A 13,364-nucleotide genomic window follows, 5' to 3' on the forward strand; every position below is an offset into this window, starting at 1 on the left:
AAACAGAAACTAATATTAAAATATAGAAATATTAGAAATATAATGAATATTAATTCCTAGGAAAAATTTCTAGCATCTGATCTGAGATACTTTTAAAATATTTTACTTCTTGAACATTCTAGACCTGCTTTTACTGAGTATGCAATTTGTAGGAAAGCATGCTGTTTTATTTCTATGGATCAATAACAGGATTAGGGAGTTGGGAAAACCACTAAGAAAGGGGATGATACACAACAGGCAAGCTCATAATACTGCCTCTCTCAAGCAAGATGCACTCAAACACTCGAAAACAATGGCAGGAGACAAAAGAACACATGGCAAAAATGAGAAAAAAAAGTGATCTTCATTCTTTTGGTTTCTGCTTGCTTAGTTATATCTTCAAATCAGGCCTGTAATACAGAGTCAGCAGCTCTGGGAAAGAAGGTAAATCTCTGTAGCAGGAGCTGCAATGTGTGTGTGGAGACTTAGGAAAGACAGATATTTCTCCGTGTGGTGCTTGGAAAACAAAACAACACAACAAGGATCAGGAGGGACCTGGGAGGAGCGATCTAAAGGGCTGCATTTCCCAGAGCCTGGCGAGAGGGGATGGGGAGCCGGGGAGGCCAGAGGGGAGCGCTGCCTGGGCACGGTGCCTCGGGCAGAGCTGGGCAGGGCCCACGCTGTCCCCCAGGCCATCCCGGCTGGAGCAGGAGACACGCAGCAAGGGGGCGGCACTCCTGAGACACATTCCTTGTGTCCTTCTTGTCTCCTTGCTGAGAATGCTGGTCAGAGTTAGGAAATGAGACAAATGTGCCAATGAGCAACTGTTCATAGAGTTGTTCTCTTAGTCTCTTTTTATTTTCACAGAAGGCAAAGGCCAAAGGTCTTTTATCTGCGCAGTTTTGTTCTGTAGAAATTTTCAAAACCATATGTTACATACATTGTGCAGATAAGAAATCAAAATCAATCCTTCACACAAACAAGTTATTACAATTTGGTTTGCTACATGCTAACTATAAGTAAATCTCTTTCTGCTTTGTTAGCATCTTTTAAGTCATGCTATCTAAGCCCATGGCATTTAGCTGTAGAGAAGGAGTAAAACCTAAACTTAATAACTAATCTTAACCACATGGATTTTTGTAGGGAAATCCTTAATATGTTCAGAAGATCCCTGAGATCCCTGGGTCAATAACTATATTTACAGGTTTTATCTTAGCTTTTAAAATATTACTTCGATTTGCCTTTTTCCCTTCAGAAGAAGACACAGATATAAAGTGCTCTAGGGTAAAGACTAGTGATGTTGTTAATATTAGAAATACTCACATGAGTGTAAATAATTTCTATTGAACTTTAGGCAGCAATATGTTGACTCATCTTTCAATATTTTGCCATTACTGCAGTGGCAGTGCCCTCTATGCAGGTCTGTCTACCCTGAACACCAGAGATGTAGGAGAGATGTGCATCTTCGTGCCTGGGCGGGCACTTTGCTGTCCCAGCAGCGCTCACACCAACAGCACCAGGCAGAGCTGGGGCACAGGCTGCTCTCTGCTCACCAAGGCACAGCTGCAGCTCAGTCCACCAAAGCCCACATTAATAAAACATTGATATTTGGCTTTTTAAAAATGCAGATCACTCTTATTTAATGCAAGAAGATCATCTTAGGAGAAGAAAATCCACATTAGGTTCCTTTCATGAGCCTTTGGTTTTTGTTTCAGTCCAAAATACAGATATCCTTAGTGATCATAATGAAAAACTTAACAAAAAGAAAGATAGATTGTACAGAGCTTTATTCTTATATGAGGAATGCAATACAATATCAGAGAATTCACTGCGAAAGGTCTCTGGAAAGGAGAAATGAAATTTGGGAATAGTTAATGGATTGCTACACACATTGCAAACTAAAACACAGTTGACATGCACATTTGCACTGTTTTTCTTAGGAGACAACTGTTTTCATTCTTACAAAAATTACTGTTACTGAATCAGGCTAAATTTACACAGGGTGTTTCAAGGCAAAGGTATTATGTGCATTTAGTTTTTCAGGATCTTGTCATTAGGGAAAAAAAAAGCTAATCCTCTTAAAACCCTCCCTGCATTTTTATTCTTTTTAATTATCAAAATATGATTTTTGTAAGACCATGTGATTTTTCACTATCCGATGTGAGCACTTGCATTAATCCAATAAAGCCTTTGGCTCAAAGGGATCATGAAAGCATTTAAGCAAATGGGGGAGTTTCAAGAAATCTAAAGTTGTTTTGCTAAAAAGTGGGTTTAGATTTGGTCATATTATATAGGCACAGTCTCTAAGCAGGGTCTCAGCAGACTGACATAGAAAATAGGCTGTTCTACCATTCCAGAAGATAATTAAAATTCTCTTATGTCCAGTTAATTCAAGGCATGTGACTTATACAGCTGATAATTTGCATTTATGCAGTTCCTCTTGTTCTAAAAATCTCAGATGAAAAAAATGCTAACAGTTTTTGTAAAAAAATCATATTAATTTTGTCCACTCCAAACTATCAAAAATACCTCAACAATCATTTTTACATGACAGAGTAAACCCCAACCTTCTACCACATACTGTAAAGAACATCAAAGAATTCCAGTGACTTGTTATTGAAATAGACTCATCTGCATCTGTCTGACTCAGCCTCTTACATGAGGTGTATTAAGTTATTCTGAAACTATTTTTGAATATTACGTTCTTATTTATTATGAAACAGCTCCCTAGGGCTTGTTCTTTTGTGCTGCTGTGTCCTGGGGGTGGGCCTGACACCTGACACCAAACCAGGGCAGGTACACCCAGTCCCAGTGACACTCCAGGGAACAACCTTCATCCTGAGCCAGCACTATTTCCCCTTAACAATTCATCTATACAGACAAATAAAGCAGCTTTCTTCTTAATTTGTATGTTAGTTATGAATGAGAAATTGAAGAATTCCTCAACCAAGGAAACTTTTTTTGATGCATTAATAGAAATCTACTGGGAAGAGTATTTAACCCCCAAATATACAAAGAAGTTGAGACTGCATTTAACTCTCAAAATTATATGCCAGATTTTCCTGCACTTGTGTCTATGACTGAAGTGATTTCAGCAGAGGTGTGCTTGTGAAACCACACTGAATTTGGTTTATTATTCTATTTGAGGCGCGGTGGTGCAAATTGCAAAATGAAATGTATCCGGTAGATGTCATCATCCTGCATCCATGTGCCTGATAATCCAGTTTAGATTTACCTTTTTTTAATTGAACTGAAATCAAAAGTAGGAGTCCTAACAGAAATAAGTTTTCTGAAAAATTTGTGTAAAACATACTCATTTGATGTGATGCACCTTACTAACACTAAGATTTCTGGAATATTTACAACCTGGAAGTATTCTTGCACAAAGTAATTTGCAGACATCCGTGACTGCACTTACATGCCCAAATAACATCTGTAAAATATGTCAGTAAATGCATGTATTTAAACCTGAAAATCCATTTAATGGGTTCCATTTAATCCACATGTCCTTAAAGCAATATAAATATTGCTTTACAGCATCACCTCTGATCCTGAAGCCTGTACTGCAAAAATAGATTTAAGATCCTCTTTACAGATGAGAATAGGGTTAAATTAAATGAAGTTGAAAGGGCTTTGGGAGGTCAGGTAATTTCATTTCCATAAATAGTGCTTTGAGTTGTTCATTTCTTGAAATTAATATCTTCATATATATTACTGGGATTTATCAAGTACTCTAATGTGCTTGATTTACGTTGTTTTTAATTTCAGATCAAATACTGTTATTTACATTCAGCAGATTTATACTTAGTTGAGGAGCAAAATTATTCAGGCAAGTCCGAATCACTGTGATTCAGCCATCTTCAAATGTTTTCACATTTTAAACCCTGACCTCTATTATTTGCTGTGGGGAGACTTACTAGGTCAGAGTAATGCCTCTCAGTATGTGATTAAAACATGCACTTTGTCCACGTCCATGGATTTTGTAATACAATCCTTTAGCAATCTGGCAACATTTCTGGCTTTGTTAGCTGGGGCATTGCTTAGGAAAATTCCTGTGCAATACTGTTGTGGTCTGATCCAAACCCCTTTGGAAACAATAGAAAGGCTTCCAAGGGCTTAAGCCATAGACAAATGAGGTTCATGCAAAGGCTGAGCCCCAGCAGGTGAAGCAGCAGGCAGACACTGCTGGGAAATTGCAGCATGGCAGATGCCAACAGGCTCACGAGCTCATCTCAGTTGTGTCCTGGAACTTTTAATTCCCACAAGGGCTGGGGTGGGAAATGTCCCAGTTTCAGATGGGCTAACACTGTTACACATTGCTTTCAATTTAGTAATAATTTCTTTATTTAGTAAAAATGGTACAATCACAGGGTTAAAGGGTTGGAATGGACCTTAAAGATCTTCTAGTCCCAGCCTGGTAGGGACACCTACCTCTAGACCAGGTTGCTCAGAGCCCCATCCAACCTGGCTCTGAGCACTGACAGGGTTAGAGCAGCCACAAACTCCCTGAGGAACCTGTTCCAGTGTCTCACCATCCTCACAGTGGAAAATTTCTTCTTTATGTTTACCCTAAATTTTTCCTCTTTTAATTCGTACCCATTACTCCTTGTTATATCACTACAGCTCTTGATGAAATATCAAGGCAGCCTGAAGTTTCCAATTGCCCTTGTAATCTGTGGCTTCTGTGAAAATGCATGAGGAAGGAGAGAGGATTTGAAAGGAAAATGCCTTTCTTCCTCCGACCTTTCTCTATGGTTATGCATTGGCTAGGACAGGTCTTGTGCATCCCACTCAAGAGAAATGGGAATTCTGATTAAAGCCCATTTCATCAGGCTGCACAGCTCCCTGACAGCCCGGGACGGTACCGAGCTCCAACATTCCCGGACAGCGCGGGGCAAAGCAGCAGCCGTGAGAAGCGCTGCGGGATGGGGACGCGGGGCTGACCCGTCCCGAGGGGCTGCAGCACGAACCCGCCTCTGTACGGCTGGCAGGGGATTCCTGCCATGAGGCTGGGCTTTAGGGGCACTTTAGGGACACAAGGAGCCGAAGCGCTCATGGGACCGGGCCCGCTGCCATGCCGTCATTTGAGCCAGGGCGTGCCCTCACGGGCAGCGAGGCCAGCGGCACCCGGGATTGTATCCGGAACAGCGTGAGCGCCAGGACCGGGCAGTGACTGTCCTCTGGCATTCCGTGCTGCGGTCACAGCCCCACCGCTGTGTCCAGTGCTGGGGCCAGTTCTGGGCCCCTCAGTTCCAGAAGGACATTGAGGGGCTGGAGTGTGTCCAGAGAGGGGCAGCAGAGCTGGGGAAGGGGATGGAGCACCAGGAGCAGCTGAGGTTGCTGGGGGCGTTCAGCATGGAGAAAAGGAGATGTAAGGGGGATCTTAGAGCTTTCTAGAACTCCCTGAAAGGAGGCTGTAGCCAGGTGCGGGTCCCACGAAAGGAGCGACAGGATGAGAGAAAATGGCCTTAAGCTGCGCCAGAGAAGGTGTAGGTTGGACATCAGAAGTTTTTCAGAGAAAGACTGCTCAGACGGTAGAATGGACTGCCCCGGGCAGCGGTGGGGTCACGGTCCCTGGAGGTGTTTGAGGAAAGCCCGGGGGCGGTCCTCAGGGCGCTGCGCGGTCACGGCCCGGCCCTGGGCCCTCCGTGCCCTTCCCCAACCCAACCGACCCCGGCAGTCCCGGGGGCGGGGCTGCGCATGCGCCCCCTCGGCGCGGCCCCGCCCCCGAGCCGGCGGGCGGCGCTGCCGCGGGCGCGCGCAGGAACATGGAGGCGGCGGCGCGGGAGAGCCGGGCGCGCCGGGCGGCGGGCGCGGGGCGGTAGCGGCTCCCGGCCGCCCTCCCTCCCTCCCTTCAGCCCTCCCTTCCTTCGCTCCCGCCCCCTCCGCTCCTCCAGCGGCGGAGAGAGGCGGCCCGCCTGCCCCCCCGCGCAGGGCATGGCGGCCCCGGGCCCTCCGCGGCTGCCCCAGCTGCGGCTGGGCCCGCGGCTGCGGGCCGGGCTGGAGGTCGCGCTGCGGGTGCCGAGCCTGTTCCTCATCGACGCCATCTTCAACTCGGCCCCGCTGCCGGGCGGCTCCATGAGCGCCGCGCTGCTGGGCGCGCTGCTGCGGCTGCTGGGTGAGACGCCTTCCCTTCTTCCCCTCCCGAGAGACACGGACCGTGCCCCGCCGGCCCCGCTCACTCGGCGGGCACGGCGCGGCCGCCGCTGCTCCCCGCCCCTCACCCGCGCCTGGCTGCTGCTGCTGCTAGTGCCGCGGCCCGGCTCTCCCCTTCCCCCGTCCCCGATTCCCGTCCCCACCGGCTCCTATTGGCACCGCCGAGCCCCTGCTCGGCCGCCCGGGCTGGATCATCACCTCGGCCCCTCGTGCCCGCTCCGGGCCCCGTTCACCCCCCCCGATCTGTCTCCCCGGCTCCTTCCGCCTCCTCCTGCTCCCGTAGCCGTGCAAGGATCCGGCGAGGGCTCGGGGCTGTGACCCCCCCTCCTGCTCTGGGGGCTTTGAGGGCGGAAGACGTGTGACTCAGTGGGTATAGGGTTTTCATGTGGTTTTTTTAAAAACCCTTTGGATAGCGTGATGTCTTCCTGAAATACGCTGTTAAAGCCTTATTTTAGAAACAGCAGTTGAGAAGTGCCGGGAATTTGGTTCCCAGAGGAAAGAGAAGCCTCTTGAAACTTGCCAATGGTTATTTTCAAGCTTTTTTTTTTTTTTTTCCCATGATGGATGACAGTCAGTGGTATAACTAGGTGATACTGTTTCCAATGTCGTTAACTTGGGTTCTTCCACAGCCTCGGCTCGGTGGAGTCCCGTTCAGTGAGCTGCTGTACAGGTGATACCGTGCTGCGGATCATGTTTTGGAGCTGGCGACCCTGAGGCAGAAAGGAGAACACAAATCAAGTTATTGTTTCGGTTTTATTCGGGTTTTTTTTTGCAGGCCCGAGAGAGATGGATTTTATTTGACGTTTATAGTAGAAGAAAAACAGGAAGGAAATAGGCAGTACAGCTTTTGGGGCAGGAAGCAGAGAAGAGAGGGTTAAAGGAAATGTGCACAGTGAGAAGTGTGGTGTGACTGCATCACACAAGTCGAGGAGCAGAGGGGGGAAAAGTAAACAATAACCTATAGCAAGGCAACAGGAGAGGAGAGCAAAGGAAGGAGGTAACAAAACACAGCAGGTGTTTTATTTTGTTTTTTTACATTTATTACATGCTTTATGTTTATTATTATTGCTTTGGTTAAGAGTGCCAGGGGAAGTCCATGCTCACGTGAGAAGCGATGCTGAGGAGGACCTAAGTTGCCTCCTTTGCCTGCTGTGCCATGAGTATGGTGTGTCTTGGATGGGGAGCAGGGGTTCTTTCCCCCCTGCTTCCCATTTTCTTGACCTTTTGTTCAACACTTATGGAATTGTTAGGAGTGATAATTCCTTTTTTAAAAAATTGCATTGCATTGCCTCACCAACTTAATTTTAGGAGCCCTTCATCATATGATCCAGATGCTGAAGAAGTAATCAAAATTAATCCCACCTGTGTAAATGAGTGGTGGATATGTTGTTCAGTGATGTCCCTTAAGTGTGTGGTATTGGGATTGAGGTTTGCATTTATATGAGCACTTTTCTGGAAGGGGTTGGGCAAGAAGTGGGTAATTTTTGCCTTCTGCAGAAAAGCTTTGGGAATGTTTTATGCCAAGAAACTTCTCCTGAACATTTAGGAAAAGGTCTGTGGTTCTTGGCATTCCAAAATTGAAGATTAAAATGTAGGCACCTAAAGATGATCTTAAACACCTTCCATGTGGTTCAGACAATAAAATGCTTTTGCATGTTTTTTTCTCATCTGAATTTAAGGATTACAGGGTTGGGGTTTTTGCTGCTGTTAGGAAAGTGATATAGTTATTTTGGATCATTCTGTATTAAATAATGGGAAAATGTCCTTTTACTTACCATTTGCAGACTTTGAAGTACTGATCCAAACTTTCCCTGTAGCACAATAGCAGAGGATAAATGGGCAATCTGTCCACCAGACACAAAGATTGAAGCTCTGGAGAGATGGATGATTTTTGGAGATGATGTTAAACAGTTCTGAAATATTCTGGGTGTATAGCTCTTCAGGAATGCTAATAGAGATCTGCGTGGGTGTTACAAAGTTTTACAGCAGGATTCCTTGGTCTGATTCTTCCATCACTCTCTACACAAGTAAATAGAGTTATACATGGCACAGAACCAACTTCCACAGCTGGAGCACGTTTCCTTTCCTGTTTTTGGTTAACCTTGCTTTGTCCCCAATGCAATGTTTACCTTTTGTATCTTTGCACTGGGTTTAAGTATCTCAATTCCAGCAGAGCCACCACCCCCAGGAGTGTGTGACTGTCACCTCAGACAGCAGTCCCTTCTTAGTGAGGACACTGAGTTTTGAGAAGGGTTCTGTAAATACTTGAGTCTGCAGAAAGATGTGGAAGTAAATAGAATGACTGGAGCTAGGGAAAAATAGTTTGGCAGGTCCACATAAACGAAGTGCTGATGTGTAAAAGTGATTGTCCCCTGCACATGACTGAAAGTTGAATCCTAAGTGCTGGGCTGCTATAAAGATACTGACAAATTTCAGGATTTAAAGGAAAAAGAATGAGACAGAGACATTCATTGTAAACACAAAAAAGTTTTTAAAAGTAAGCACAGCGTGGTTTGGTTCAGTGCTGAGTTTGGAGGCCATACTGGGACAGTTGGCAATGGGGTGGCACAAGTAGAAATAGTAAAGATGAGTAGAGAGACAAACCTTATCAAAGGAGGAACTGCAGCATTTCCTAGCGGAGGGAAAATGGAAAAAGACTTACTGCTTTGAAGGGCACAGGGCAGGGCAAGTCTTCTCATGTTGAGATGGACCAAGTGGCATAAATGGAGATGGGGGAAAGGAGTGCTCACTGTCCCTTCTGAGATCTGTTACCTCTTAGGGTCTTTTGAGTCTCCTTCAGTGAGTCTTGACTTTTCCTATATGGATTAAGAGAGACATGCTGTACTTTTTGTTAGTGCCTCTTCAGAGGAACCAGTAGGACAAGCTCTATTGACTCACTGTTGTACTGTTTTTAGAGATGTGTCTTGCATGTGAAACGTCAGTGTTTTAGGATGACCTGCAGTATCTAAATACAGGCCTGTTACTGCCACTGCAAGGCACAAAAATAGGTTTTGTTAAGGCGTGTTTCAGAGCAGCCTGCTTACTGCAAAATGCATCTCCTTTGGCACAAATGATCAGAATTACATAAATAATGACCTTGCACAGGCATGTGAGCCTTTTCTGTGACTCCTGAGAAAAGACAAAGGCTACAAACTCGTCAGCAGTATTGGCTTTCCTAAAGATGTTTGTGGTGGTTAAAATGACAAGGTAGCTGTCAAGCGTCCTTTGTAGAAAGTGCTGCATGGAACCAATATTCAGCTTTTCCTGGAAGAACTGAGCTACGATGCAAGGGGCTTTCTGAAAACTGATAGAGGCTTTTCCTCAGTCCACTTCACACAGTTACCAGGTTAATGATTGATTAAAGAGAATGTATTTATATCAGCCAGTACTACTGGCAAGGAATATTGTTCAGGCAAATTCATAACTTTATTTGTAGCCTGCCTTTTGCAGTTGATTCATGTTGGTCCTCTCCCTTCTTCTCAATCCTCCAGGATCTGAAAGTGGTTTGAGGTTTTTTTTTTGTATATTTTTGTGTGTTTGGTTGTTGTTGTTGTTTTTTTTTTAATCAAATGCTATTTCAAAGATTTTATTTTCATGATCAAGAGGCTATGGCTTAATTTTTTTTAAACACTTGTTAATGGTGGATTTAGAACAGCCTAAACTGTCAGAGAAGACCGATGCTGCCCTCCAGCAGAAAGAGGATTACTCTTGATTTCATTGCTTTTAATGCAGAGGTTGAAAGCAACTTAGAATCAAATATAAGTTGTAGAGATAGAAATCTCTCCAGACTGGTTTGGATGAGAAAGCAGTTGCATAGGGTGGAAGCTGATTGAGAAGTCCAAAACAAAGGCAGTGTGTTCGCTGAAGAAGAAACTGTTTAAGGAAATTTATCTAGTGCTAAGTGCTTTTTAATTTAACACCTCTTAGGGCAGAGCTCTCACCTATGTGGTGCACAGTGATGGAATTCATAAATTACACTACAGAAGTTGACTACAGGGACATGTAACCCCAAACTCCCAAAGCTGCAATTGCTCTGATGGGATTTCTCATAGGAAGGTGCAGACTTCCCAGGCATGGTCAAGATGTGGTCGTGGTCAGTATGAGGGAGAGGTTAGCAAACAGGAATTTCTAGGCCTAAGTCTGACTTATAACAAGACAGACAAGTTTGTTCTGGCATTGGCAGAGAGGCAATTGGTGCAGTTTTGGATTCTGTGCACAAAAGCTATATACTGTGGAAGGTGTTCCTCATGTGACCTTTGTCACCACTCACCAGAAATAAAAGCAAACTGAAAGGAAATGGAAGTGCCTTCCCCACAGCAAAGTACAGCAATTTTTCACTATTTTCCCATTAAAGAGTTTAACTAAAGTGTTTTGGTTACTTATCTTCAGTACTCCAACTTAGACAGCTGTAGTTGAGTGCCTTGCTCAAGTGAATTAGGGGACTTAGTAAACCTTACTCATTTTTTTTTTATGAGTTTTCCTTATAAAGGTGTTTCCTTATAAAACTCTGTTGGAGTTTTTTTGGTTTATTTTTAGAACTTGTCTACCCTTGAATTTCAGGACTAAGGCTGAAAGGTTGGGAGTTTTCACTATTCTAGTCTAAAACTGCAACAAACTTCATAGTAATTGTGATTTAGGGCTTGCAGTGGCTTTGCATCACAGCTGTAGTGCACAGATGTTAAATGCAGAGATTAACTGGTCCTCTTGCCTGTTCTCTGAAAAGGGCACCACTGGTAATGGAAAGTTACAAGTGACTAATGGGGAAGTGATACATTACATAAATGTAGCTCCAGAGCTAGTTGGTTAAAATCTGTTGTTGAACTTCTACTGAGAACTAAATGATTTCAATCTGGTTTTAGGTGTCTTTGTATCCAGCGTTGTTCTGGTCTTACAACAGCGAGCACTTTTCAAGTTCTACATGATCGCCTCAGCGTTTCTGCTGGCTGCAACTTCAGTGTTGGTGAATTACTATGCTGCTTTGCACATAAACTTCTACAGTGCCTACAACACAGCTGCATTCGGAATTCAGATTTTCCCACATAAAGGACCTTCGCTATGGATGGCACTTTCCATCCTTCAGCTTACCTTTGGAATTGGATATGTTACCTTGCTAAACATGCAGTCCATATACTCTCAACTCATCATCCTGGATATACTGATTCCTGTAATTGGCTTGGTTGTTGAATTACCTTTAAATGTCCGGCAAGTACTTGTTTTTATTTCAGGCCTAGTTCTGACACTAAATACCACAGCCATTTTAGCTACAAAAATTAAGTGGTTCTATTATTCGGTACGATACGTTTATCTGCTGGTGAGGCACATGTATCGTATTTATGGATTACAGCTATTGATGGAAGACACATGGAAAAGGATTCGGTTTCCAGCTGTACTCCGTGTCTTTTGGCTAACAAGACTTACAGCACAAGCTGTGGTATTAACTTATGTAGTAAAGATGGCTGAAAACAACACAGAAGAAAAATTCTTCTTGATATCATGGGATAACTGTTGGGAACTGATCTGCAGCCTGATCATAAGTGGGTGTGACTCTACTTTAACTGTGTTGGGCATGAGTGCCGTCATTTCCTCAATAGCGCATTATTTGGGACTTGGTATCCTGGCCTTCATTGGATCAACTGATGAGGATGACAAAAGGCTTGGGTTTGTAGCCCCCGTCTTGTTTTTCATTTTGGCTCTGCAAACTGGTTTAAGTGGGCTGAAACCAGAGGAACGATTAGTTCGCCTGAGTCGAAACATGTGCCTTTTGTTGACCGCAGTCCTGCATTTTATCCATGGAATGACAGACCCTGTGCTGATGTCTCTCAGTGCCTCTCACGTGTCATCGTTCCGCAGACACTTTCCTGTACTGTTTGTCTCCGCTTGCCTTTTCATTCTTCCAGTTCTGCTCAGTTACATCCTCTGGCACCACTATGCACTAAATACTTGGCTTTTTGCAGTCACAGCGTTCTGTGTAGAGCTTTGCCTAAAAGTAATAGTTTCTATCACTGTTTATATATTGTTTATGATTGATGGCTACTATAATGTGCTATGGGAAAAACTTGATGATTATGTCTATTATGTTCGCTCAACTGGCAATATTATTGAGTTTATATTTGGAGTAATCATGTTTGGAAATGGAGCTTACACGATGGTTTTTGAATCGGGAAGCAAGATTCGTGCTTGCATGATGTGTCTGCACGCGTACTTCAACATCTACCTGCAAGCCAAGAATGGCTGGAAGACTTTTATAAACCGCCGCACTGCTGTGAAGAAAATCAACTCGCTTCCAGAGGTGAAAGGAGCTCGGTTACAGGAAATTGATGACGTCTGTGCAATCTGCTACCACGAGTTCACCACCTCTGCGCGCATTACTCCATGCAACCATTACTTCCATGCACTTTGTCTTCGGAAGTGGCTGTACATTCAGGACACGTGCCCCATGTGCCATCAGAAAGTGTATATTGAGGACAAAGAAAATGCCAATATCTCTAACAACAACGGGTTTGTAGCACCAAATGAAAATCCTGTACGGGTTGCAGAAGAAGCTGCTGATGCTGAAAATGAATTAAATGAAGATAATGACAGTTCTGATAGTGATGAGGAAGATGGTGACTGTGTGGCACAGCACTTGAATGAGACTCTCAATGTTGACTCTAACTCTCTTGGTGATTAGGATGTTCTTTACTAAGCCGTGAGGTATTTGTTCAAGATTGACTCCATCAGAAAAAAAGTATCACTTTGTAGTTATTGTACTTAAGCACAACAGCAGTATCTCAATGTTGAGTCTGTGAATGGTGGTTGTTTACTGTGGTGTGTGCTACTGTAAATATACCTCTAATTTTTGCTGGTCTCTTTCATGACCACCTTAAAATTATGTACATTATTGTACATGGAATAAAATGTTTTCACGTTTTTAAGATGGTTGGAAAAAACACTCTTTAATTGAGGTAGTGATAATGCTGTGCCAAAGACTGTATACCAGTAATCCCCAATCAATGTCTTCTGGATGCAAATGAAAAATACTGGTGAAAATAGACTGTTCAGCCGGTCAACTCAGAAAATGAAAGCCTGAGCCAAAGCAGCTTTACTTAAAATTCAGTATTAGCAGAGCTTTATTGCAAAAAAAACTAGTGAATTGTGTTTTTAAACAAAATTTAAAAATTTAGGTTGGTAGACTTAATGCTATAGCATTTGCGTATGTGGAACAAAAGGTGACACTGCTCAGCTTTCTG

The 13,364-nt window shown here is 43.9% G+C and overlaps 1 protein-coding gene across 1 annotated transcript; it reads left to right on the forward strand.

Moving 5' to 3' along the window:
* Positions 1-5,768: 5,768 nt before the first annotated feature.
* Positions 5,769-13,049, forward strand: RNF139 (ring finger protein 139). Its single transcript, XM_054650847.2, has 2 exons — positions 5,769-6,097; positions 10,995-13,049. The coding sequence occupies exons 1-2, from the start codon at positions 5,917-5,919 to the stop codon at positions 12,803-12,805; spliced, it is 1,992 nt and encodes a 663-aa protein (XP_054506822.1). The 5' UTR covers positions 5,769-5,916; the 3' UTR covers positions 12,806-13,049.
* The last annotated feature ends 315 nt before the right edge of the window (positions 13,050-13,364 follow it).

Source organism: Agelaius phoeniceus, chromosome 1 (assembly GCF_051311805.1).
Source record: "Agelaius phoeniceus isolate bAgePho1 chromosome 1, bAgePho1.hap1, whole genome shotgun sequence".
NCBI classification, from domain to species: domain Eukaryota; kingdom Metazoa; phylum Chordata; class Aves; order Passeriformes; family Icteridae; genus Agelaius; species Agelaius phoeniceus.